We start from the raw sequence: 27,735 nt of genomic DNA, 5'->3' as shown, positions 1-27,735 counted from the left end.
GCTCCATCCCCAGCCCTTCTCCTCCTCCTGGCAGGTATATGGGCTGATCCAAGGCTGGCCCTCAGCCCCCTTCTCAGCAAACCTGTGGGACATGCTTGGGGATTTAATTAATGTTATTTTGAGATGCTATGTGCTCTCTAGCTGCTTTTCAGTGAAGCCCCAACGGGTTGCCTTGGATTAGGGTCCCAGTATGCAGGATGGGATACCCCAGGGAGCACTCACAACAGGTATCTTTTATATATATATCTATATGTTAAAATGCATTTTTGATGCATTTTCTGCAGCTAATGCACAGGCATGCTAAGGCTTCGCACTGCACCAGGTACTGCCAGCACACCATGGCACAGGGTATGGGTCAGAAACGTACTGTTTTGTTAGTGAAATGCATCTCAGATTTGCTTTTTGCCAGTAAGAATAACCTTCCCCATTTCTCCCTTGTTGCCTGATGGGAAGTGATGCAGGAAAACACTGCTCCTCTCCTAAATTAGCTCATTCCTTGAAAATGAGTAAATCGGCAGCTGCAGAAGAGCTCCAGCCTTTTGTTAAGCAACAACCAGCCAGCCTTTATGTTTTTAGTCAGCTCTGCAAATCAGATGCAGAATCCTCAAGCTGTTGAAGTTCCAGGACAGTCAAATTCCTTTAACTATTTGAATTATCATGTGGCTGTCCACCCTTCCAACTCATTTGGATTTCCTGGCTTATCTGATTTCCTCACCTCCCTGTTTTGAAAGCAGATCCATTTGAAAGCTATTTTTTAAAAAATACAAAAAAAAAAAAAACCAACCCAACAAACTCATTCTGATTCCAGCTGTGTGACAGCTGCTGGAAAAGCAATTAAAAGGAGGGGAAACTAAAAAAAAAAAAAAAAAAAAAAATTGTTAAAAACAAAGAGGGAAAAGAGAAACAAGAGATCAAAATCCTGTTGGTCATCGGACCCAGTTCATCTCTGCAGAGGAAGGCGTGCTTGCTGACTCATGCTCTGAGCAAGATGAGGAGAAGGTGGTGAAGCTTTCCTCTGGAGAACTCGGGCAGGGACGAGGAGGTTGCTTGGCCACAGATCGGGAGCTCCTTTAGCCCCTTTTCAGGGCACCACAGCTCTCCTGCTGCCGCTCTGTCCTGAACTTGTAAGTGCTGTTACGTTGCACACGATGCACGTGTTGTGTTAAATCCTGCAGAACGCAGTGTTGGTGTCTCCGAGCTGTAGGCCAGCTGGGGGTAGGTATTGCTCCCCATTTGGGTCATCGCTTCAGAAGCGTTGGGAGCGTTTGCACCGCCAGGACAGACTCTGACGTCAGGCTGGGAGAGGGGCATGGCCACTGGGCTGTACTACAGCGTTGAACCCTCTCCAGGAGTGCAAAGAGGCGAGGAGCCCAGACATATCAGAGCCGAAGGAGGCATATTTCTAATGGGAAACACATTACCAGGTAAGGAGTTTCATATTGCTCTTTTGTTAAGGGAAAAATTATACCCAGGGCGTTTTCATGCAGGGGATGTTTGGTGATCAGTTTTTTACTTATTATTTTAATATAGTGTGATGCTGAACGAATAAGAGCTGTGCTTTCCAACTCTGTTCTCTGACAAGTGTTAAGCTTCACACCAAAATGTTTAAGAAGCAAAGGAGCAAGAGTATTCTGCTTTATGGGCATGTGTGGATTTTGATTCTCGCTGCTGATGTGCTTTGGCTCCAAGCGAAGAGCTGCAGGTTGAGCACTGGGTCCTCACGGTTAATGATCCCTCCCTTCGCTCCCCTCCTCTGGCTTTGCTATCGCTAATAAAGGCTTCTAAAAATGCATAAAAATTTCACTTCCCTGTAGGACTTGTTGAACTTTGCTACAGAGCAAGGTTAGAGCTGCTTTTTCTCTAGAGTAGGAAAAAAATCCTATTTCAAACCCCATGTGTTAAAGAGTAGAGTCAGTACAAACCTGTCTCATACTTATCAGGAGTTAAAGACAGGGCTGGGTAGGGGCCAGAGGCATGTTTTATGTTTGCAATAACTGGCAAACAGGAGGGTATGGGGGGAGCACGTTCACCTCTGTACTCCCCACACACAGGGATTAATCGCTGGCTCTCGGAAAGCCGGCGGCTCCTCTGGGAAGCAGAAGATGCGGCGCACATTGTTTGCTCGTAGCCAGCATCGAGAGGCTCCTGCCAGCACTCCTGAAGATCAGCTGGCTTGTAGGGAGTCGATACGCCCTCTTTGGTTTCTATTAGAGGGGGGGAAATCTGAGGACATGCCAAATAGGAAATCCCCGAGATGTATAACCACTCCATTTATTTACTGGGACGTGCTTTCCTGGGACAGATTTTGGTGTAGCAGAGCTAGACACAGGATCCCAATAAAAGTCACGGCAATGCTGGGGGACCGTGTTCCTGGAGAGTGAGAAGTTCGGGTGCATTTATTGAGCCCTCTGGAGGGAAATGCTTCCAGAGATCCCCAGTTTCACAAATGATGCTCTTAACTGGTTGAAAGATTATTCAAGCGCTGTTGCCTCCAAATAAATTTCTGATGGTTGTTTCTGTCTTCTGAATCTGAAGTTTGGAATCTCAGGTCTTGTGGAGGCATCTTTCCTGCTTACATTCTGTGTCTTGTGATACCTCACTGAAAGTTAAATTCTTCCTGATTAAGTTTGTAGGCACCATCACTTGTGTGGATTTTTTGGCGTCATGTTTCAGCTTCCATCAGTAATTCCTTCCTGCTCCACAGGAAAAAACAGGATGAAAACTGGTAGAAATTTAGTTGGAATTTTCTGAAAAGTTTTCGTTTTGCTCCATCTTTTTTTTAATGAGGTGATTGTTCCATCTGTAGAGATTCAGTACAGTTTTTAGAAGCCCATCAAGTTTTCCGTCCATGTTCTCCAAATACTCCAGCCTGAACCTTTATTTACTGCCCCGACATCCTGGGCTGGGCTGCTGCTGCTTTCAGTTCACAACAACTGAAATCCAGACCGGGGCAAAAAAAGTAGCACTTCCTAGAAATCCCTTCCTCATTGCCTTTACCCTTCGTTGTAGGCTGTGGTGGGGAAGCACGGGAGAAAGCTCCAGGCAGGCAAAGCGGAGCGCCGGGGAGATAAGCCCTGTGCTAACAGTCAGAGGGTAAACAGGGATTCTGGATCCATCACCCCTGGAGTCCGCAAATATTTAATTCTTCCAAAAACAAACAATGAAAGGAACAGAGTAGTAAAACCGTTTATTAACTCCAGCTGCCTGATCCGCGAAATCAGGAAACGATGTCCAAGGGGAAAAGAGCACTGTGCATTTGAGGTTGCTTTGATTTTTGGTTTCAGCCATTTTAAAGGATTAAAATTAAAAAAAAAAATGTTCTGAGGTTTCCTCCCCTGCTCTCCTTCTGGGAAAGTCTGGAAACCAGTAACTCTGAAATCACTGTTGTTTTTGCACAGGGTGTTTGCTGCTTGGCCACGTGATCAAAGTTGGAGCTGAAATAAATATTCCCCATAAAAATATCTCAAATAAATACTCCCTGCTCTCAGTATTCAGGAGGATACAGAGGAAGACACTGGTGTGTTAATGCTGCCCTGCTCTAGCTATACCAGAGTTACAGTTCATTATATTAGCATTAGGATGAAAAAAGAACAAATTGGTCCTTTACCACCTGCTTAGGGGAGACAGTTTTAGGCTACTTTTAGCATCGAACTGGTGTTCCTAACTTGGCCTCCTGGGTGGCAGCCACCTTCCACCTGTAGACAATGTGGAGGGAAGGCATGTATGTAACGGGGATGGTTTAGGGTCTAATTACAATATCCAGAGCCGCTGAGCAGGGGCTTGCCAGCAAACCGCGTGTCTAAGGCAAGACGTAAAGTCAGTGTAAGAAGTGCAGTCTGAGGCTCAGCTCAGGTGTGCAGCTTAAACCAGAGCTACTGCACTCAGGAGCTGGACTTGACACTTCTGCTGCACACCATGGATGCTTTCAGTATTTTGAACAACTGAATAATAAATGAATAAAATTTATGTCTTCCTTTGGAATAGATTTGATTGATATAGATTGATATAAATTGAATCTATATGCCGTTCAATCTTCTCCCATTTTTAGTACAGGACAGACTAGCTCTTCTGTTGTTAATTTTACGTAGATAAGGAATGAAACTCTAGCTAGCCAGTTGAAATGCCTCTTTCTCCAAAGTCTTTTTGGGATGAAGGATGGATCTGTGCACGTGGAAGGGGCAGCAGAGTCCAACCCACCTCTCCGTAGCCTCGCGCAATCTTGGACTATTTCCTTTGAACTCCTTGGTTGTCCCAGCTGTAAAATCGAGAGTTCTTAACCTTTGACGTGTTATTGGCTTCCTCAGAAGTGATGTTTACCCAGGGAAATATATTAACTGCCAGTGACTTGTTTTATTCTAAACGTTATTATTTTCTTTCTCATCCTAGCTGGGAAAATGCAAGGGATATTCAAGAGAGCCTCAAAAATATTTTGGCAAACCCGTGCTCTCCTATGGAAAAACATTCTCTTGATATGGAGGATGAAGACAGAAAATTTTCAGGCAAGTATCAGTTCTTCCAAAGGGGAGTTAAGGATTTCCACTACAAAGTATTTTTGCATTGCATTGTTTTTATGCTAGGTGACATATGAGAAGCCTCAGCTGGTAATGTGGTTCTCTGGAAAATGTCAGAAATTACACTTCTTCCTGGGGCACTGCAACATCACGGCATAATAAGGGCTTGTTACAAAGCTGGCTTGTTGCTTTTGGTTGTTGATCCATTGCTGCACTGAGGAACACAATGTCCAGTTCATGGTTATGGGTGTAAAATTATCAGCAGACCTTCTTGGCTCTGGTACTAAGAAAACATGTTTTTCACTTAGAACATTCCTCATCTTTTAAAATTATTACACCTATGAAACAGCTCTTCCTCATTTACAGAAAGAAGGCATTCACGGCCGGAGGAGCTGGACCAAGAAGGGTCCTTGAAGATGCTTTCCAACCTCCAGGTCACTGGGCTGCCACTCACCTTTGCATTTTCTTCCCTTCATCTAGGAATGGATTACGTCAGTGGTTTTTCTCTTAGTGATACTAATATCATCGAGTCTGATATTCCACTACCCGCGGCAAGAAATCCCTTACGACTTCCTCGGCCGATTAGATGATCCAGCCTTTAACGCCACGGGGGTTACGCTCACGTACACACCCGTGACAAACACCACCAGGAGAATAATGAGCAAAGTGGCTTCAGATTCTGCAATGAAGGGTAACGCTGCTTTTAACCCCTGTTACAGATGCGTTGTCCGAACTGACCTGACACAGCCCTCGTTGTGCTGGGGGGAGAAAAGCATTCGGACAACGCAGTTCTGAGGGTGCGAATTGTGGCTGATGCTGTTGTGTGGCTAATCAAAGTTTCAGCTGCAGTGGATTTTTTTTCTTCTTCATCTTCTTCTTTTTTTAATGACAGGTATAATAATAGAAGAGATGGAAAATGAGAAAAAACTGGAAAAAAGAGGAATTTTTGAGGAAGACGTTATTGGTGTTGTTTTTAATGATGACTTCTCGTATCGTCTCAGATTTCAAAGCTACAGTGTGGTGTCTCCGAATGATGCCTTTGAACACATTGGTAACAAAATAAATGAAACCAGAGAACTTGATTTTTACATTAAAAAATGCTTGGATCCTGTGGTGCCGTGCCACTCGGAAGGGATTGAGGCTGTATGTGCCAAATGCTTCAAGAAAGATATTAATTAGGATTTGACGTTTTGTTTACTTGTATGGAAACAAATGTCAGAGCAAAATGTTTTTAAGAACCATGTACACATTATCCACGGTCCTTTTTGTCCCTCTCCCTTCTATGTCTTACCATGTCAAATCATGCCTGGAAAATGAGCATTGTGTGCGCTAATGTACGTCTAACATACAGCGTGTGGGCATCTAATATGTTAAAACATAAACCTGCACATATTTTTCCACACTACTACTGCTTTGCCCAAATGCACCCCTATTTACTGACTAAAGTAGTGAGCTATCTGAAACAAAAAGTTTATTATCAGACAAAAATCAAGTGAGTTCATCAGTTGATGGGCAAAAAAAAAAAAAAAAAAGTGTTTTGCAAAGATCTGGTCTTGGAAAATGGGAATGATGGAAAGGAGATTTATTCCATCTACACAAGTCAGTAGCTCTTTGCAGAAGTGACCCCAGCTCCAGACGTGCTGGATTTCCAAGAGGGGTTCCGCTCCTGCCCTCGGTGCTGGGCACGGTTACGGTGGCTGTACTTGGAGCCTGGGCTCCTGCCAAAATAGGGGAGCTGAGCGTGGCCCTGGAGATGGGGTTGATGCTGTGTGTGGTGGCCCAAGGAGCCAAAGCCACCAACTCCCAGTACTACATTATTCTTGGAGAAAAACTGACTGCCTCAGGAAAAAGGCTGAGTAAAACTAAATCTTGATTTCCTGACTCTTAGGTCAAATACGTTTTGAACCCCACACCTTATACACAAGCATTTATGTACACGTATATGGAAATATAGAGATTAAATTCTTCATTTTTTTCCTTCCTACAGATACTTGCTTCGATTTTTCATCAAGTAGCTGCAAAATTCCTTCATACTGGTACACAGGTTTCCTATCGGTGCAGTCCAGCATCGATGCAGCAGTCATAGAAGTAAGTGTGATCAGGTTGGAAAATAGGTTTTCCGTTCTTTCTGGAGTTACCTGTGAACTGAAAAAAACAACCAAACCAAACAATAAACAACCAAACCGGTTCATTTTCTGTGATCACTAACTTTTTAAATACATAGCATAATTCAAAAGTTAAAAGAATGATAGATGATCCTCACGGCTTGGGGTGCAGTGTTAGTGTTTATTACAAGGCAATGCAAAAAGATGCTAAATATTGTTATATTTGCCACTTATACATGTAACATTGTTATTGGCAAACTAATAATTGTAATGCTTATGGAAACCTGTTTGTGCTGATGTTGGCTGTTCTGTTGCAGAAAATCAAATTGATGGCTAATTTATTTTCTTTAGATGAAAACAAACCATTCTGTCTGGGAAGAGATGAAGTCAATTAGTGGCGTTCGTCTGGAATCACCCTTGATCAAACCTTTGTATAAACTGGATTATATTTGGTTCATTGTTTACGTCGTATTGTGCTTCTCCCCATATATGTACTTTTTATCAGTGAAAGTTCTGAGAGAGAAAAAGAAGCTCAAGGTGTTAATGAGAGCAATGGGATTGGAAGACATCTCATTCTGGTAAGTCTCATAGAAAGGAACCCATAATTAGGAATTGTATTATCTTACGTATGTAAGATGTACCCTAGCTTGCAGGGTGGGTGCAGGTCCAGTACCACCACTCAGCGGAGCAGCAGTATTTCCCCAGGCCCCAGCAGCCGTCATTTGCAATCCCCTAACCATTCGCCTGAGCTCTCGGAAGCCAGCTTTTGCATGTTGTTGAAGCAAAACCTTTGCTGCTTTTTACCTGTAGCGTACCGTTTGCTGGAGGACCTCGATTTCCAAGAACATTGCTCTGATACAGGATTTGTTGTTGTTGTTGTTATAGTTAGCTCTGCTCCCCCTCTCCCCCTAAAAAAAAGAAAGAACACTCTGTGTAGCAGAGATGCGTGTAGCAAGGTTCTTGGTGTTGAGGTGTTGCTCAGGAAATGGGTGGGTACACTCAGAAAACACAGAAAGTGAAGAAACCACAGATTTTGGAGAAAACTGCAAATGGTGAAGCACAGGGGGATGTAGCCTCTTAATTAGATAAACAGCCTTCCAAAGCCGCCTGAGCACGGGCATTTCACGTCATTAGGAAAAGCATGTGAATGAGTGGGACTGGCTGCAGAGCCTCTGCTTAGCTGCCCCGTGGCTCTTTGCTGGCATCAGCATCTGCAGAGATTTGGGTGGATGTGGGACATGGGTGTTTGCACCTTTCCAGACTGGGAACTGTCAGTGGAAGTGTATTTGGAATTACACTTCTTTTTTTATTTATACAAAAAAATATTTGAATTAAAAAGAGTGTTTTGTATTGGCGCTGTTGTGGCAAGTGCTGTCTTGTACAGAGGCAAAAATAACTGTGCCTTCGTTTGTAGGTTGTCCTGGAGCTTGCTGTACACCGTTTACATCTCAATAACAGCAAGTCTGCTGACACCGATCACGATTATAGGAGTCATCCATGACCACAACTTTTTCGAAATATATTTTTTTTATTTCTTTTATGGCATAGCATCTGTAAGTCTGCTTTTCTGTCCTTTTAGATGCTGTGTGTTTTTTTCCATTTCCAAATTAAGACATCTGAAACTGGGAGACTACAGAGTCCTCTAGGTCTGGGCGTTGCATGAGAAAGCAACAAAAATACCTTCACTACTGGGATTTATTGTTATAATCTGAAGGGTAATATATCACTCCTACTACATTTTGGGAGATTCTGACTCAAAATCAGAGTAAAGAGAGGTGCTAACACCAGCATTAATGGGAAGGCTGGGGCTGCCACCTTGCATCCAGCCACCTCAGGAGGCTGAGAGGGGTCTGATCCATCTGTCCCTATAAACCTGCCCTAAATGTCGGAGCTAAATGATGCAAGCCTTGTCACGTGCCATGTGCATCTCTAGGGGTGCAACTGAAACTCAGCTGGGTCTCTCATTTTACTCATTGAATTTTCATGTTGTTGTTTTTAGTTGCCAGCAGAAATGCATCCTGCTAACTACTGATTTTCTCTGTTACAGATTCACTTCTGTTTCATGCTCTGCTCCTTGTTAAAGCAGCCAAATATTGCCAGTTTTGTGGCATTTGTCCTCCACATCATCTTTGGATTGCTGGGCTTTTGGACATTGTTTGAAAACCTACCACTGTCTTTGGAATGGATTTTTAATCTCTTCAGTCCCTTTGCCTTTACAGCTGGCATCTCAAAGGTACGTGCAAATTTAAAAGCCAGCACATTGTGAAAGCTCAGACCACAGCAAACACGCTGCGGGCTGTATACAGATAACGGTAGCTGCTGTACATGAGTCACATTGCCGCAATGACCCAACCACACCCCTCTGCTCTAGATGCTTTGCAAAAATAAAAGTTTACTTCAAATAATACATGATAATTCATAACAAATATAGCTGGACTGTCAAATACCTCATGAATTTTACCAGCTTTATATATACAGTAATTTTTGATCTCTGGGAAATTATTGTAGCAGTGGGATGTGTCTGGTGGGTACCAAGATCTGCAAGAACCGTGAGGTCGTGAAATGCTGCCTTAGTAAATACCGTGTGCATCACTCTTCTGGTGTAGTAACTTCAGCACACATTTGAATTCAGCTTACTGAAGCACTTCTGATACTCGTGGTCATAATAAAGTGTTGCCCTGCTTACAAACAGCATCGTGATCACGAGCGGGCATGGGTTCCTGGCAGAAACGGTCATGATGACACAGCAGTGGCTTGCACATAGTATTTCTGGGTAACAGAAGTGTTATATCTAACTTGCGCTCTTTTTTTCTGCCTAGATGATAAAATTAGACAAATATGGACCAGCCTTTACACCAGAATTGTACCCTTTCTTTAACCTGTACCTCATACTGAGCCTTGACAGTGTCTTGTATTTGCTGTTGGCCATCTACTTTGATAAGGTTTTGCCTGGTAAGCAGAAATGTGAGGGAAAGAACATACATTTCCTTGCACTTTTCTTCTCGTAAGGGGAAAGTTGCCAAAGGGATGGTGGGATAGAACTGAGAAACCTGTAATCTACATGGAGCAATGGAACAGGTAGCGCTGTAGTGAGCTGGTCAGGTTGTGGAAGGGCATCTTAACAGCAATGAGCCTTGCCACGGTACGTCAGGGGACAAAACCTGGATTTGCTGTACTGCTCAGGAAAAAAATGGTTGGGAAGGATCCTGTTTTCCCAGGAGCTGGGTGCATGTAGCTACCTCATCTAGTCCTGTCTCAAAACCAGGCTCCAAAAGGAACGGTAAAACCTGCAGTGAGGCACTAAGATCCCAGTCCAACAGCCCTAACCAATGGGTTTAAAATTATACTGTAGGATTTGACCTGATTTTCCTACACCTTCTGGGCCAAAGAAACTGTCAATGAACAATCAGTGTTGTGGTTGTTCCCCACCTGCATTTACAGAGCGGACGAGCTGACAGCTTTAACTGCGAACTTACCGATCCCTTTGTGGCTACTGGAAGTCTGTGTTGTGCAGCTATAGAGGGTGAGGTGGCTGGGCACGGCATTTGTCAGAGTCAAGTTGGCAGCCAGCAGGTTTTGGTTGATATTTCACCTTCTCTGTTTCTGAATCAGGGAAGTACGGAGTGCCATACCCCCCTTCCTTCTTCCTGAGACCGTCGTACTGGGTCAAGCCCAGGAGTGGCTACGTGGGGGTGCAGGCTGTCACCGAGGGCAGCCACCATCCTGTCCTCAGCAATAACATCGAGCCGATGCCTCCAGGCTTTGATGGGAAGGAAGCGATCAGGTAAAGGCTCCTGTAGGCATGACAAATATAATGCTTTATTTGACTAGAGAGCGTAGACCTCTTACACTGCTAAACATTGGACTGAGCCATCTGATGTATGCAGATAATGTTAATAGAACACATGCGGGAGGGAAGGTTTGTTCAGCATTTCGTTCTGCTCTAGAGCTGGATTTGAACATTTATCGGACATGGTGCATCCCTGTACCAGGGACTGACTTGCTGCCTCACACTTTCCGCAGAGCAGCAGCAGTAAGTCTGTTCCTGTTCCCTGCTGTCTTTAAGAACATGGCTGATGGCACGTGCTGCACAAGATACCGTTGTTGCCATCCTTCCAGGGCTAGTCTGGCCTGTCGCTACTGCTACCCGTTGCTTATTACTAGAAAGCAAATGTAAATCTGCTAAAATACTCACTACATCATTGCTTTGAATTGTATAAACCAAATGTTATCTCCTTCCCTGGGGCCTCGTGCTTCATTCGCTACGTGTTCATTGAGTTTGACTTTGAAACCTTTTAAACACCTTGTAGAAAAGCCCATCAGCGAATTCTGCTGAGCGTACAGGAAACAAATTGCATAAAGCCATTCCTGCAGACGGGACCGAGCAGGAGCGGTTCGAGGAGGAGGTTGGGGAATATTCTTCGCATAGTTTTTGAGGCAGTGGAAAGATGCCAAAATTGTGAGAATTAACACTAATGACTTGCTTACCTTTCCCTTTAGACTAAACAATGTTACAAAAATATACAAGAAGAGGGACAAAAGAACGGAAGCTTTAAGGGGTAAGAGAGGTTTTGTATTTCTTTTAATTTAATTTTTCACTAGATATGAACACGAACTGTTTTGAAATGTACTGGATGTACTTAAATCTGCCTTCAGCACCGGTAAAATACATTATGCAATGATTATTTCTGCTGGGGTAAGTTACCAGCAAATTTCTACCAGGTTGTTATCTTCCTCTTCACTCCAGGAAAATGTCTGTTTATTATTTTTTTTTTTTTTTCAACAGCAGAAGTGTCCTTAAAAGCTGTGGATTTTGCAGGGATGAATCACTCTAAAAATCCCCTTTTAAACCTTCCTTTCAAAATGTAAATTATTTGGGGCAAACAAAACTTGATTCTATAGCAGAGTCTGCTGTCGCTGGCTGAGCGGTGTTCGAGCACTTGCACATCTGCCAGCGGCCGGTACGCAGGTAGATGGCATCACCAGAGCATAGTCAGGGGATATTTGTTAAATGTCTTTGTTTAAATAGAACTCCAGATGATGGTGAAATTATCAATATGGTCTCAAAGGTTTATATTGAGTAAAAAAATAAAGCTCGACCCAAACAATAGGAAAGGGAGTAGCAAAGTTTGAAATAGCTTTTGAAATCTCACGTGTTGGAAAGGCTATGGGCTCCTCTCTCTCTGTGGACTCTCTTGAGCCATGCTAAAATAAAAGGTTGCGAACCTCACAGAGAACACAAGTCAAATTTCTGTAACTATGAAGTTAATATGCTTGTTCTGTCAATTCAATCAAGGCAGGGCTACAAGTTCCTTACTGAGTTTAGTCCTAACTTGTGAAGATGTAACCCATGGGTTTGGATCTGTGGTTTTGCCTCTCAGCTTCAAAAGAAATGTCACTCGTGTGTCATACATGGCAGCAAGCTGCAGGTGCAAGTCTGTTTCTCACAAACTTCCATCCCAATGGTGTCCTATTTCTGTTACAGGTTTGTCCTTAAATATATATGAAGGGCAGATCACTGCATTACTTGGTCACAGTGGATCTGGAAAAACTGCTCTCTTACACATGCTCAGTGGATTTTCCAAGCCTTCAACAGGTAAGATGATGGACCTGAATGCTGAAGAGGAGAAGCTGTTTGTTTTTTCAAGCGTAAGGGAGTAAAGATGCAAACCCCCAAGTTTTCCCTCACTCTGGCTTGCTGTCAGTGCAGACTGGTCCTTCAACAGAGCTTCAGGGCTAGCGCATCCCTTAGGGATACGCTCACGTGTGCAGGCATTCACAGGCTGTTATTGCTCCATCTGGTTGGCTTGATGTTTTCCATGAGCTGCATACCTATAGGAAATATGGTTTAGTTCTTAAGGGATAGATTTGGTGCTCTGAAATGTTTTTGAGTGGTATTAAAGCTTCGCACAACACAGTTTCGCTTTTAAAAAAAAAAAAAAACAAACAAAACACTTGAGGAACATCCACAATGCTGGAATTAATGTCAAAGGTACAAACACAAAGCAGCCAGCTTTCCCCTTGTAACTGGGAAATGCTGTACAGTATGAAACTGGTTTCATTCATTCCTGTGTGCAGGTTCTGCGATGATATACAACTACAATGTTTCTGAAGTATGGCATATGGAAGGATTTCAGGCAATGGTTGGGATTTGTCCCCAAGTTAATTTGCATTTTGAAGCCTTAACAGTGAAGGAAAACCTGAGAACTTTTGCTCACGTCAAGGGTATTCAGCCGAAGGAAGTAGAGCAAGAGGTTGGTATGTGCTTGTCAGTCACCGGCCTCTGTATTGTGGCACCTCGGACAGTTGGAGCTTTCTTTATAAAAAATTATCACCAGCATCTTGTTCTGTGGAAATGAGAACAATCCTAATTTGGGAGAAAAGTGTTTTTTCAGTTCTTATCCACACATCGTAAGAGTTAGGATTCAGATTTGCAGTATTTATCTCTAAGCAAAGCCATTTAAAGCAGATAAGTTTCAAATCCTGAAGTTATAGTCTCCTGTACTGTGTGTGGCTATTTATGAATTAAAATGCGACCAGTGCTTTGGAAATCTGGCTCTTGTCTTTGTATGTTGCTAAGGTGCAGAAAGTTCTCACGATGCTGGACCTCACCAACCTTCAGGACGTTCGTGCCGATGCTCTGAATTGGGGACAAAAAAGAAGATTGTCTCTTGGAATCGCAATTTTAGGGAATCCCCAGGTAGGGACCAGTCATGTTTACACACACACAACGTGTGCTGTTTAGCACGTAGCTTTGCATTTGGACTTGGCGCACAGGCATTTGTACTTTTCCCCTGGCACTCCAAGTCTGCTGACCTACTAATTCAGCTTGGCTGCTGGCAGGATCGAGGAATCTAGGTCAATGAGAACCATCTTTTACATTAAAAAGGTAATAATATTGTAACAGGAGAAAGAACAATAAAAATGGCTGATATTTGAGCATGCATTTTATTCTTAGTGAGATCATCAAAAGCATGAAATGAAATGATGTAAACACAGAAATGCCGGCTTGAACATGCGGAGGTCTGACCTTGTTCATCTTTGCAGGTGTTGCTTTTAGACGAGCCAACAGCCGGGTTAGATCCCTGCTCCAGGCACCACGTGTGGAACCTTCTGAAGGAACGCCAGGCTGGACACGTGACGCTTTTTGCGACCCAGTCCATGGAGGAGGCGGATGCTCATGCTGGTGAGCTCGCCTTTTCACGCTGTGGTCGATGACGGTTTGCCAGTGAGGGTTTCCCATCGCAGAGCCCACCTTTGGGTCCTGCTGCGGCGCAGGCTGTGCTTGCTCGATGTGTTTTCTCTGGCAGTAAGCACCCAGCTAAAATTCGAAGGCTAAAATTCGACTGACGTGCTGCTCCAAGACCTTGCTCGTGCTCTGCTTCAGGATGAAGCAGTTGCATATTTTCTGGATATACCACTAGCAGAACGCACGCAAATTAGTGATAGTTTAATATATTTTCTATTTCCTTATTGCTCCCAGGTGGCATGGGAAATTTTCCCCAAGCCTGTAAGAATGCATAATTAAAAGATTAACCTTGATGCTTAGGAGAAAGGCAGCAGTTTAAAAAGACGAAAACCTTCAGCACTGGCTTGGTTTCGCTCGTCTTGATTTCATTATAAAAATGTCTGTTGAGTTCAGAAGGAGCAGAGCGAGGTCAGCCTACTGTACTGTTGTAAATCCCCCCTAAATCCTCTGTGTTCATACCTCCTTAGATCGGAAAGCTTTCCTCTCAAATGGGAAGTTACAGTGTGTTGGCTCATCTCTGTACTTGAAGAGAAAATGGGGAATTGGCTATCACTTAAGGTAAATCCTTTTCTTTCTGGTCATCACTCATTTGCTGAAAAGCTTCTAGTTGATATATTTCCTTGTACAGTCTGTGTCTCTATAGAGTTTCTATATAGAGTAATAGAAGTCTTGACAATTCATTTTAAAAGACTTTTGAGGCTGCCAAAAATATCTTGCTTTGGATAGCAAGCCGCTTTTCTTTGGAACCCAATCCTGAAAGCTCTAAGCATGTAGCTAAAATGACTTTGCAACCTCTTTCAAATGACTTTGCAACCTCCTTCACAGCCAAAAGAGGACCAGAGTAAAATGAATTGCTATTTCCTCATACTTGATGGTGCCAGAGCAACGTACAACGGCTTTAATGTGAAGCTGTTTTTCTTTGGATTCTAATTTCGGCATTCTTGGTTTAGCAGTATGGGGCAGGATCATTATTCTTAACCTCAACTTGCACGCATGGCAAAACCAGGGGTGCTGCAATGTCTATAAAAATTCCCACTGAAATGCTGCCCAGTTTTGCAAGTTTCCCTACGGCTTGAGGAACGACCGCTGGCTTTGTGTTTTAAATGGATGATGGATGCTTTTCTTTTTTGTTGTCTTTGGGGTTTTTTTCCTCATTTAATATTATAGCAATTGCTTTTTAATACAAACAGGGTGCACATAACTGACCTGTGTGACCCTGAGCTCACATCATCCCTGGTCAGACAGTACATCCCCGATGCCGTGCTCAAAGGACAGAAACGGGGCGAGCTGTGTTACATGCTGCCTCTGGAAAATGCTGACAGCTTCCCAGGTAAGAAAAGCCTTTCGTTGTGCCAGAATTGGAAAGGGAAACCAAGTGGTAGGAAAAGCAGAAAGTAGAGTTGCTGTAAAGAGAATAACTGTATTCCCTGGTCCATCGTGCGTGGAATTAGGAAGCCCAAAGCTGCATAAATATCAGCCTTACAGGAAGCCTCTAATGGATGTGCTAAATTTAATAATGCAGATGAACAAAAGAAAAACCACCAGTTAATTTACAAACTAAAATCCACTGAGTCTCCTCTGGTTGCAGGATAGTTCTTCCAGCAGGAAGGCCCATGGTAATCAAGAACTCTGAATCTTCTACTACTTACCTCTAAAGAGTGCGATAATTTTGCTGTGCCTTTTAAGTTATGGAGATTAATGATGTGAATGCTAGAATGTGCAATGTCAATCATGCCAGTGTGAGTTTCTGCTCGACACTGGCCTTGGTGTCTGGGCTGAGTCTGGTGGTTTCTGTCATGCAGATCTGTTCAGCCACCTCGAGAGCAGCTTTCTCCAGGGGGTTGTTAATTATGAGGTTAGCAGGACAACCCTGGAAGATGTTTTCCTGAAGCTGGAGGGCAAAGAAGCCATTGATCAAGAAGGTAAAACTTTGACTTCAATTTGCAAGTGTGGCATGACTAAGGTTCCATTTATACATATGTTTTAATTGAGTATCTAATGGGTTTCAGTAAAATGTGAATTTTGGTAGTTTTTGGTATGTCAGGAGTTGCAGCTGTATTCAGCTTTCCTTTAGTGAAGAATATCTTCCTGGAGAAGTCTAGATGATTCAGTCTTGATTTTGCACAGGCTTTTAAGCACAAGAATTGAGGACTGATGTTGGAAGGGTATTTGCCTTTGAAGGGTATACTGCCAGACTGGGAGATGGGAGAAGATAAACTAGACAGAATACATTTCACAAGGCCGGTGAAGATACTGGATGTGTTGCCACATGAGCCCAGGTTCAGCCAGTCTGAATTCACTGATGTAAATTATGTTCTGGATAAATTATGGCCCCTTTTCTCTGCCATTGTTTCTTTTCTGGCTAAAAGATAGAAGTGTTTCTCTATTCAGAACAGAAGATTGTTGTTGTTTGTGATTAAAATGTGTCCTTTGAACGCTCTTTGTGGATAATGGTATTTCTTGTGATGAACACGCAGAAAATGGAGACCTGGAGGAGAAGGACAAGAGCCTCCCGGTGTTTTCTGAACAGGGGAGCAGGGCAGCGAGCAGGATGGCGCTCTGGAAGCAGCAAGTGTGCGCGGTGATGAGAGTTCGCTTCTTCAAACTAAAGCACGAAGGAAAGTTTCTCAGGTCCATGTAAGTACCGGAGTTCTCACCTGCTCTGCAGCCCTTGTGCTGGCTTGATGCTTTTCAAAGGATCTGATCATCTGCGTGAGTGACTGGGGGAAGGGCTAAATACTGGTGGAGGTGTGTTTGGCAGCAGAGAGTTAGGTGGGAAATGTTTGACAGCTGCAGTAATAAGGACAGTCGGAACTTACCGGTAGAGCTTTGAATTGCTTAACTTTCAAATTTCCCCTTGTCTTTCACAACATAAACCGCACAATTGGGCAAAGGTGGAGTTTCCATGGAGCCACTTATGGTCTGTTTTTCCATCCAGATTGCTGTTCTTTGGAGTATTTACCCTTCCAATGCTGATGCTTCTCATTGGGTTTCAACTGTGGGACAGCTCTGTTAGCTGGGAAATCACGGCTAGCTCATATTTTCTTCCTACTGAAGAGAAAATTCAAAATAAGTCGACAAAACTTCTCATCTTCAATGATACAGGTGAAGAAGAACATGTGATGTTGATTCACTTTCATGCACCACTCTGAGTCCTCTTAGAGTTGATAGACCAGCCTCGACTTACTCGTTCTGTACGTTCCTTTATACATTGGCTTTGAGAGGTGTTTTCTTTTGAGCAAAAGCAAATGCAGCTTTAGTGATGAAAACTGAGTAGCCAATATTTAAAAAAAGTAATGAACCAGGCAAATTTGGAAGAAAAAATAAAAAAGAGCAATAAACAAACTAAGTATGGAAATATTATGCTGTGTTTAACCAGTTTAATTAAAAAAAAATAGAGAAAAGATAAGTTTCCATAGATTCTGAATGTTTGGGATTTTTTAACATACCTCTGCTTTGCAGGTGGGAACTTGTCTACATCAAACTATTTCAAGAAAAAAACTTCTGGTTATGCTGATTTCTGTTCTTGACTTCATTTCAGGATCAGAAATCGAGGATTTCATTTCTGCTTTGAAGACTCAAAACATAATCCCAGAAATAACTCCTGCGAAAAACATCACAAGCATTCCACAATATAATGGAGCTATAAAAATATCCCTGGAAGGCAAGGTGAGGGCTATTTTTTCTTCTTTCACCCTGCATGTCAACAGGATTTTCTGAAACGTGTTGAAGTGAGGCACAGAGAAACATACACACCAGCAGAAGAGAGAGTATTTGCTTGATGTATTAAATAATATCAGTAGTCCTGTTTGTGGGAAACCAGGTTTATATTTGGTTCTTTCCACTGTGTGCTTCTTTATGGTGATCTTTAGAGAAAAGCATTCATTCTTTTATGCTTTTCTCCAGAAATTGTGGTCTTTACTGATCATTTCACTCACGGTACCAGTTAGCACACCGCCCGGTCTCCGCAGACCCACCAGTAAAGCCCTCTGGTTGCTTTTGTCTTTGCTTCCCTCCCAACCCCTCGCTGCGGTCAGCTCCTCACACCTCTCACGGCCATCAAGGTAACGTCTTTTCTCCTGCATCTGCAGAGCTACCGGTTCACGGTCATGTGCAGTGCGGAACCCATCAACTGTTTCCCCGTGCTCATGAACATCCTCAGCAACACCTTCCTCAGGCTCTTTAATTGCACCGCGCGCATCCGCATCTGGAGTGAGCCCTTTTACAATGTGAGTGTCCTGCCTTTCTTGGTGAAAATTAATTGAAATAGCCATCCTGAAGTGATAAGGACTTGGACAGCTTGGAGATGTGGTTGGATGAGCAACCTCCAAGAGTTGGGGTCAGTGGTCCCCTGCTGGCCAGCTCCTGGGGGCATTGCTCGGCCAGCAATCCTGGTGCCATTGAGTGACGATTCTCTTCTGCACTGTTTAAGGGCTCTGCAGGGTTTCAGTGCCCTACAACCTTTAAGCTCCTGCTGCATGGCAATGTGGTAGGAATAAAACAGTAACACATGCAACCCCCACCTTTCTTCAGCATCCATCTGGCAAGAATCAGCATCAAAAAGATGGTCTCAACTGTAAATTGTTAAAGATAATTCCCATTACTTTTCTGCAAATTCTAAGGTGTTAAACGCTCTTTTTATATTGCCTTAGATTTTGTTTTTAAATGCAAATGACTTACCATTAGTGCTGTTGCTCACTTGCGTGTCTAACCATCCTGTGAGTGTTGAACTAGCCAGATTTTCCCTGGGCAGCTGTTGATGATTGTTGACTCTGAATTTCTCATCTGCAGACACACAGCCTAGAAGTGAGGACTGAGTTTTTTTTCATCTGCCTCAGCTACATGCTGATTTTGGCTGCTGGTTTGCCTCCTTACTTTGCAGTGAGCAGCATGGAGGATTACAAGGTAAAGAGCTTTAAGGGGGCTCACACGAGGAGTGAATGTGAATGCAAATGCAATGTCGGTGGAGAGTAGTTCGTGTGCTGGAGGGCTGGCTGGCACGCCTGGGTGGGATGCCAGAAGAAATACAGCCACACAAGCACAACGTTGTACCCAAGTGCGTTACCCTGCATCTCAGGGAACTGGAGAATCAGAACAATTTGGGTGTTAATAAATACTTTGGGGTCAGGAGGATTATTTTTTTCTTCTTTTTAAGAACGATGTGTTTTTACACAATAGTAGAACTGACAAAGAACTGAAAGTGCTCAGAAAGGATGGGAAGGCACAGCCAGGGAGGGGAGGAGCAGGGGTAATGGAGGAGGAGGAGGAGCAGGATGGATGTTTCAGGCTTTTCTGAATCAGGTCCCTTCTTCCGTCTGCTTCATAGCTCCAGGCTCGCGCCCAGCTGCAGCTCGCGGGGCTCTTCCCCTCAGCATACTGGTGTGGGCAGGCACTGGTGGATGTCCCGCTGTTCTGGACCCTGATGTGCCTCATGTTTGGGGTCATGGTACTCTTCAATCGCATCTGCCCCTTGCAGGCCAGCACTGTCCTGCCCCTGGTGAGCTCTTTGCGTGCGGGAAAACAGGCAAACACAAATCCCCCTCCCTTGTTCTGCATCGAGTTTTTCTTAAAATACTTTAATGGAAACATACTGCTCTAGGCAGATTTTCATATATCTACATCAATCTCTGTGTTGCTGACATCAGTCTCTCTCTCTAGATCATTTGCGTCATTGGTTACGGAGTATCCCTTGTCCTCCTCATCTATTTAATTGCCTTTAAATTTCGCACGGGACGAAGCAATCGTTACATTTGGTCTTTCATCTTCATTCTGGTAAGTGAAGTGAATTTTCGCTCTGAAAGTGTTTGACGTACACATCTTGCCACTTGAGATTTCATTTCAAATATACTAGTATTCAACAGGATAACCCAAATCAGTGCCTATTTTTTAGCAGCAATGCATTAACATTGAAAACACATTTTCTGCTTTATTCCAGGTGAATGTCACTCTCTATGTACTCGGTGACCTACATGAAGCATGTTACTTCACCTTCTCTACTTTGATTCCTACATTTCCACTGCTGGGCTGCTTGATGATCTCTACACCAGTAAGTGAACATGTCGTACTAAATTCAATAATGGTCCTAATGGTGCAAACTGGAAAAGCAAGAGGCACTTTCCAAATTCCCTGTCTCAAAGTGCCAACTGTCAAAAAGACAGAGTGAGAAAAGACAACAGGAGAAGGCAAGGTCCAGGCTGGGGAGTGTGAGAAGGGACCAAGATCTGCCTTGTTAATCCTTGGGTTGCTTGGGACGTTTTTGCGTTGTTTAGTTACAAAGAGCAGTTACAGTGACCGTGTGCTGACAGCCAGGGTAGCACGGGAAGGGAAGGTGGTGGAGTGGGAAGACCTGCAGAGATGAAGTGAGCTGACAGAAGGAGTTAAAAGGACTGGGAAGAGAGAAGCGATGATGGAAAAGGTTGATCTAACCTGGCTGATTTGAGGTGCCTCTAAATTAGCCGTAGCCACAACTCTTTGAGGCACTATGGACCCAAAAAATAAGTACAGACCAAACCTGCCTTATCCCATCCTGAAGAGAAGCTAAGCATCCCTACATCCCACACTTGCTCTGACGCTGCACTGAGGCTCACCATTCTAAGGAATTTTTCTAATTGTTTTGGTTTTCTCTTGTAGCGTTTCTTCTTGTATCACGGTACCGATCTTGAGTCGTGGAATCGCATCTTTGTAGCGGCCTTTGCAGTAAGGAACAATTTGATGGTGGTTCTTGTGGAAAGGATGACTGTTCTGGTGCACTGGACTTGCACTGGGCTTGTATAACTCTCCCCCTAAGTAGAGCATATGTTATGTGGTCAAAGTTTCATGTTAAATTTTGGCAAGGGAGGTACATCCAAGTAATCACAGGCTTGTGTCTCAAGTGACCCCTGGATGCTGTACCATACGTGCAAAGGCTGGCAAAAAGGGGGCTAGGGATTAAGTGGAGCTCACATATAAGGCAGATATATTATTAATCAGCTAACAATTTAATGCTACTTCTACAAAAGAAAGATGATGTGATCTCTAATCCTGTAGGATATCTGTTGGGGTGCATATTATTTGAGCAAAAACTGCAGTAGGAAGGCAAGGCTTTTGCAAACGATCTGCATATGAGATGGAAATGTATGCGAAGCATCAATTTAACTTCTTTTTCAATAGCTGAATTAAATGAGATAGGTTCCTGCATCCCCTTATTAATTTAATCAAGTGTGTTGTTACCTTGTCTCCATGCAAATCTAATACATTTTTGCTTTTTAGCCTTACATCCACTGTGTGATTTTTGCTTTTCTCCTGCGCTGTTTGGAGATGAGATATGGAGAAGCAGTTCTGAGACTTGATCCCATCTTCAGGTGTGTCCCAGCAGCCAGGTGCCTCGTGAGCCACGGTTATCCTGGTCTGCGGGGGGCTCGGTGCTGCACAGCCAGGCAAAAAACCCTCCTGGCTCACCCCTGACAGCAGGAGGAGGGGATGAGTAAACTTAAAAACATTTTGCAAAGTGTGACTAAAGCTCATATTTTTTAGTTTTAACCAGTTTATCTGGAAGGGAGGAAATTGAGAATGAAGGGAGGGATTTTTATTATTCCTTTGGGTCATTACAATTTCTGACTTTACTTACTGGAGTTTCCCTGAATATGTCTGGAGGCAAATTCCTCCCCAGTGTGTTGCAATAGGTCAGTTGCACTACAGTGTCCTAGAGAGAATAATTCATGGGATTTAAGCTGGGGGTTTTTTGGTTTGTTTTTTTTTGTTTTTTTAGATTAAGATCCATAGCTGAGGTTTCAGGACATTTCACTACAGCCGGCTAAATTAAGTCACAAATTGAAATCCAACATTTTAACTCCTTTTCAAATGTTTCAGTGTTGCTCTCTGCAGGATAGAGACTCCCCCTAAAGCTTCATTGGGCTGGGGTCACCTGCTCCCGGCTTTCTGCTTATCTGTTTCCAACGACTGACCACCTAAGTCATGTGGGAGAAGATCTGTAAAAAATACTAACTCGTCAAACATTAACCAACATGACACAGCTAGGAGTTAGACATCCAAATAGTCTGAAAACCTGCCACTGCGTGTATTTTAATTCTCCTTGAACAGATCATTGGCATGTGTCACGCAGGGAACTGGTTGATACTGATGAAGGAAAAGCTAAATCTGGCCATTATTTTCTCACTCATGCCAGTGGGATTTCTTTTATTTTTTTTTTATTTTCCCCCCATGAATAAATATTTGAGCAAATATACAGCTGTCTGTGGAATAGCTCCCTGAATTCAAATAAATTTTGGGGGGCGGTGCATTGGCACTGCCCTGGGAAAGAAGTTGTCAAACCAAGCCTTTTGGGGAGTGATTCCCAGCAACACCGTCTCTCCTCTTCTGCTCTTAGGATCCAGCAGAGGAGAGCAGCCACCCGCCAGAACAGGGACCCCCCTGGGGAGGAGCCCCCAGAAGTCCAGGCGGAGAGGGAGAGGGTGCGGAGTGTGATGGCCTCCCTGCCACCTGAGGAGGTGAAACCAGCCTTCTAGCTTGTTTTCTTCTGCATTTGCCGTCATCAGGTCTGTCTCTGCTTTCTTAGCTCACACACTTATTATTTACTGATCTGATGCCCAAGCGCACATCTTGCCATCCAGCCCACGGTCACCCTGGCACCAGAAGGAATTTAGCTGGCACTCTATTCTATTCTCATTCTGCTTTTTCCTTTTTTTTCTGTCGGTCCATTGCCTGAATTTCTAATTTAACAATTAGAATTCTCCTGAAAGAGTCCTATTTAATGGTAAGAACAGATGAGCTGTCTCACGGGAGAAGGGAAGAGCTTTTATTTCCTACTTCATCTCTTCACAGGAGTCTGTTATCATTGTCAACAGTTTGCGCAAGGAATACGAAGACAAGAAAGCCAGTTCCATCTTTAAGAAGAAGAAGAAAGTGGCTGTCAAAAACCTCACTTTTAGTGTCAAAAAAGGTTCAAGTATTTTACTGCACTCCCTATGTAACGGCTCACTTCTGATGTGAAAGTCACATTTGGGGACCATATTTTTGTTAGGATTTTCTTGTGTGCAACTGGACCCAACATACCCAGGCTACTGTATTCACAGTTTTAATTCAGGGGGATAAGTTAATGAACAATCCTTTCTCCTACTGTAATTGTAGATATTGCTTAGCACACAGGGAAGAAGGTCTTAGTAACAATAGTTGTTACTAACAGTTCTTACATATTTGTTCCAGGAGAAGTACTAGGTCTGTTAGGACCCAGCGGGGCTGGAAAAAGCACAACTATAAACATGATTTCTGGACACTTAATGATGACTGCTGGGGAGGTAGGTGATGCCTTTGGAGCAGCTGGAGGGATGACCTTGATGCCCTTTATAAATTAAGCATATGATAAGGCAAGCCGGCAAGGCAGCCCTTAAGTCAGGGAATTTATATACATGCAACCCTGGCTGTTTGCGGAAGTGAGAAGAAAGTGTTGATGTACTCAAAGCACATTCTAGGTTGCATCAAAATCAATGTTACAGATTTAAGGGTTTAAGCTGCACAAAATCTTCGGCGTGCATCCCATTGTGAAATTTCACAAACCCCATAAGAAATGTTGACTTCTAAAAAAAAAAAAGGATGAAAACCAACACTCTTCATAAACAGCCTTGCAAAACCAGGAAATTGAAAATGAATGCGAACAGGGCTGGGCCAGTAACAATCCATCACTTAATTATATGCAGGATGATTAATGACATGTGCTGGGGGAGGGGAAATACCATTGCGGTTACAGATTTGGGACTGAATGTTTGAAATAGAAAAGTATTACTAGGAAAAGATAGTCTCATGTCCGTACTATTAGCCAGAGTTTTATGGTTGTACGGTTTTGGGAACACGGAACGTGTGGTTGGTTTTGGGAACACGGAACGTGTGGTTGGTTTTGGGAACACGGAACGTGTGGTTGGTTTTGGGAACATGCTCTCCTGGACTCAGGTGAGCAGAAGCCGCAGTAGATGCAGGTGGTCACTCCAGCGATGCTGGCTCTCCTTTCCCCTGTGCTTCTGAGGTTCCTCACAACACGGGAGAATGTGTAAGCGTGTTTCCAAGGGGCTCATTGCTTCCCCCCGGAGTAACATGCTGCAGCGGTGGAGGCGTGTGTGTTTGTGCAGGTGCTGAGGGGTGCCAGGACCACTGCTGGGGGGCCGGGGCTGGGCAGCCTGGGGAGCCTGGGCTGCTGCCCACAGCATGACCCGCTCTGGCCAGCCCTCACCGTGCAGCAGCATCTGGAGGCGTATTCTGCCATCAGAGGGATGGGCAAGGAAGACGCAGCCATTACCATCAGCCGGTACGAAGCCGAAGGGGTTTAGCATACAGTTCTTCCCCTTTCCAGAGGTACAGGACAGGGAAAGGTTTTTCTGCAAACAAACTTGGCTAGTGTGACTAAGTGACAGCACCTTCAATGCCTCCTTACCCTGGAGAAAAGGGATCTTCTGCTACTTTATACTGTTCTCAGTCCCTGTCATTGAAGATTTTAGCCTTAGTTTATCCAGAAAACGATCAAACTTGCTCCAGTTCATGGCCTGTTACATGAGCAACTCACTTTTCTCATTAGCTGCACTTATTATTAGCTGGAGTTTCTGCAAAAATTCTGTAATTTATCATCCGAGCTAGGAGTAAAATCACCAAGTAATTAATAAAATAAAATAATCAAAAAATAATCACCCCAAGGTGATGCATATCGGCCAAAACAAGTATGTTAGTCTCTGGCTTGTCAGTGCCCCTGACCACAGAATTAGCAGAGATGGTCATTTCAGTGTTTTTCCTTTCTGTTGCCCACAGCATAGCAAAGGCCATGGATCTCCAGAAGCATTTAAAAATCCCAGCTAGGAGGTTATCTGCTGGAGAAGCCAGAAAGGTACGTGTCAGGTTTGTGTTCGCTACTTGAGCAAATCCTGCTTTTTCTTCCTAGAACGTGGTGCACAGAAAACCTTCAGCACAGCAGGTTCCCAACACAATTTGTTTGCATCAATAAATTTTGAATACAGCCTGGCAGGATCCTTCCCCCTCCTCTTTCCCCACTCTCTCTCACTGTGTGTGTAACAAATGCTAAAGGTAATCGCCTCTTCAAGCCCCACCACATGCATCTGCCAGTAAATGGGATGGAAAACCACTTTCAGATCTTTGGCAGGCTTGGGAGTTTTGGGGAAAGCTGATTTGGGGAGATTAAAATGTGAACTAAGAACACCTGCGGTGGGGATTTTTGAATCCCTGTTCCTCCTGCATTTTGGAATCAAAAGCTTCAGCTTCTGAAAGATTCACAGGGATTAAGATGATGTAGCAGGACAACTCCACAGTTTTGCAGGTAAATTAAAAGCAGACCTGACCTGACCTGGGTGTCTTTCCCATTTCAGCTGTGTTTTGTGCTGAGCATCCTGGGAGATCCGACAGTAATGCTTTGGGATGAGCCATCAGTGGGCATGGACCCCAAAGGGCAGCAGCGTATGCGGTGAGCAGCCCTGTTTCAGCAGAACCAAGAAGCATGTAATAAATTTAACAGGATGGGTCTTGCCCTCCCTGTTGTAGTAACTGTTGGGCAGGCAAAGAGGTTCTGCCTTGTGGGCTGAGTACATCTATATTTTCTGTTTTCCCTAATGTGCAGGGATTGGGGTGCCACTTGCTAAACTCCTTACTCAGCAGGCAGTAAGCCCTTGCTGACCATCAGATGTAATCTTAATGTTATTGCACCCAAAAAAAAATCTGAGTAGACACCAGCTGAACCCATGTATTTGGTACAAAAGACAAAAATTCCTGTTTTCTTCAGAGCAAGAAAAAAAAATTATAGATAGATGATCCTTTTCATCGTTCAGTCCCTAGTGCTTTTTGTCAATAGTTTACACTGAAAGTGTAAAATCTGGAGGGATGCTGACATGACAAATTGCAATGTAGTATTGGCGTCCACAGGTCATCTTCAAACAAGGGAACTGGAGTCTTTTAAATAGTCATCGGCTTTTTTACAATTTTATCATTTCAGTTGGCTTTTGGGAGGGAGCTGTAAACCAGGAGATGTTCTTCGGTGATTCCTGGGAAGTAACTGTGATCCCTCTGTTCCCAGGAAAGTGATGCAGACCGCTGTGAAAAGCAAGGAGCGTGCAGCCATCCTCAGCACGCAGTCCCTGGAGGAGGCAGCGGCGATGTGCGACCGGGTGGCCATCCTGGTGGCGGGGCAGCTACGGTGGGCAGTGGGGTTGCATTTTTGCAACCTGGGGTGCCACCTGCTTTTTAGTCTGGAGTTTGGGGCGTTTTGTTTGGATTAGATTGATCTTAATTTTTTTTAATTCTTAATCTAATACAAAATGTTTGTTTGGATTGTCCCAAGTATGTAACAACCAGTTCTGTGAGGAGATGGATTGTTTCGGCAGCACAGTTAAACAGCTGATGAGTAAGAGGAAATAAATCTGCTGCTCATATCCAGTGATTGTTTTATTTCCCAGTTATGATGGTTTGAGCCATGTTTTTCTTCCTCTGCAGGTACATCGGTTCCCTTGAGGATCTGAAAAGTAAGTTTGGCACGAGTTACCACCTCGAAGTCAAAATGACGGACATGGGGCAAAGCGATGCTCTCCACACCGAAATCCTGCATCTCTTCCCCTGTGCGGCTCGGCAAGGAAGGTCAGTGCCCTGTGGGCTGCACGCCCAACCCAGGCTTGTGCTGGGATGCCCTGCTACTCCTACTGACCTTGCTCAATAACTTACCCGGGAGTACAGTAACCCAACAAGCACCCCTAAACCTTGTTGCTGAGTCACAAAATGATGAATTCATCTTTTTATTACTATTTCAGGACTTCTTCTTTGCTTATCTACAAGATACCAATGGAAGATGCACTACCTCTGTCCCAATCTTTCTCTAAGCTAGAAGCAGGTAAAAGGAAACAAGCAATTAAGTAAGGCGATTGCTTTCAAATTGTTCACATGGATTCATTTTTTAAGGATGCCTTCTCCATTCTTCTGCAGCTAAACAGAATTTCAGGCTTGAGGAGTACAGCTTGTCATTGCACACTTTGCAACAGGTATGCTGACGTAGAAGTGACAGGTTAGAAACCGATGGTATAAAAAGAAGAAATAGGCTGTGACCCATGTACATACTGTCAGTCCTTGGCAGTAATGGGGCTGTTTCCACTGCATTGCATTGCAGGTGTTCGTAGACCTCACCAAGGACCTGGAGGAGCACGACCTGGATGTGGCATCTGATGGGGCTGTGGAGCAGAGACCACTTCATCCCTGAGCCCTTGGAGCCACAAAGGAAAATATTCAGTGTATTTCATCAGTGTTACTGATACGTGCAATCAGATGCAGCCCTAGGACTTGGTTACCCATGTCACAACTCATACTGCTCTGCAGGTTTTCTGCCTCACAAAGAAAAAAAGAGTTAATATTTTAATAAATAAAGCCTTTATCCTTTGACAAATTGATGCCTGCCATTCATCTGTAGCCCTGATCAGACCAACTCATGAAAATCCTCTGTGCTGAGGAATAACCCTGCCAGGTGCGAGGGGGCTCAGTCGTTGGAGACTATAGTGCAGACTTGGAGGAGCCTGCAAAACCCTCACTCACAGAATCGCAGCATGGTCAGGGCTGGAAGGGACTTCTGGAGATCATCTAGCCCCAGGTTCATCTACAGCAGGTTGCTCAGGATCACATCCAGGTGGGTTTTGAACGTCTCCAGAGAAGGAGGCTCCGCAGCCTCTCTGGGCAGCCTGTTCCAGTGCTCTGTCACCCTCAAGGTAAGGAAGTTCTTCCCCATATCCAGAAGGAACTTCTTGGGTTGCAGTTTGTGCCCGTTGCCCCTTGTCCTGTTGCTGGGCACCACTGAAAAGAGCCTGGCCCCGTCCTCTTGGCACGTGCCCCTAAGGTATTTGTGTGC

The 27,735-nt window shown here is 43.9% G+C and overlaps 1 protein-coding gene across 3 annotated transcripts; it reads left to right on the top strand.

The window, feature by feature from the left end:
* Positions 1-96: 96 nt before the first annotated feature.
* LOC102052914 (ATP-binding cassette sub-family A member 9-like) lies at positions 97-27,279 on the top strand. Of its 3 annotated transcripts, XM_055727878.1 has the most exons (40): positions 97-227; positions 1,176-1,424; positions 4,387-4,499; positions 4,992-5,202; positions 5,404-5,562; positions 6,499-6,599; positions 6,968-7,194; positions 8,031-8,169; positions 8,664-8,849; positions 9,436-9,568; positions 10,229-10,400; positions 11,117-11,175; positions 12,102-12,212; positions 12,695-12,870; positions 13,197-13,316; positions 13,664-13,802; positions 14,333-14,423; positions 15,056-15,195; positions 15,668-15,787; positions 16,343-16,502; positions 16,804-16,970; positions 17,407-17,534; positions 17,957-18,094; positions 18,657-18,770; positions 19,192-19,362; positions 19,524-19,637; positions 19,801-19,911; positions 20,496-20,561; positions 21,114-21,205; positions 22,231-22,351; positions 22,686-22,803; positions 23,067-23,158; positions 23,984-24,159; positions 24,654-24,729; positions 25,226-25,320; positions 25,927-26,046; positions 26,343-26,483; positions 26,654-26,733; positions 26,826-26,881; positions 27,007-27,279. In XM_055727878.1, the coding sequence occupies exons 2-40, from the start codon at positions 1,310-1,312 to the stop codon at positions 27,094-27,096; spliced, it is 4,938 nt and encodes a 1,645-aa protein (XP_055583853.1). In that variant the 5' UTR covers positions 97-227; positions 1,176-1,309; the 3' UTR covers positions 27,097-27,279. The 3 variants fall into 3 exon arrangements, with proteins under 3 accessions (XP_055583853.1, XP_055583864.1, XP_027671764.2); XM_055727889.1 differs by lacking the exon at positions 97-227 and having other exon boundaries at positions 944-1,424; positions 22,689-22,803; XM_027815963.2 differs by lacking the exon at positions 97-227 and having other exon boundaries at positions 945-1,424.
* Positions 27,280-27,735: the final 456 nt, after the last annotated feature.

The sequence above is a fragment of the Falco cherrug genome, chromosome 1 (genome assembly GCF_023634085.1).
Source record: "Falco cherrug isolate bFalChe1 chromosome 1, bFalChe1.pri, whole genome shotgun sequence".
Classification (NCBI taxonomy): domain Eukaryota; kingdom Metazoa; phylum Chordata; class Aves; order Falconiformes; family Falconidae; genus Falco; species Falco cherrug.
Note: the sequence above shows the minus strand (reverse complement) of the source record. Positions and strands in the feature narration are given on the sequence as shown.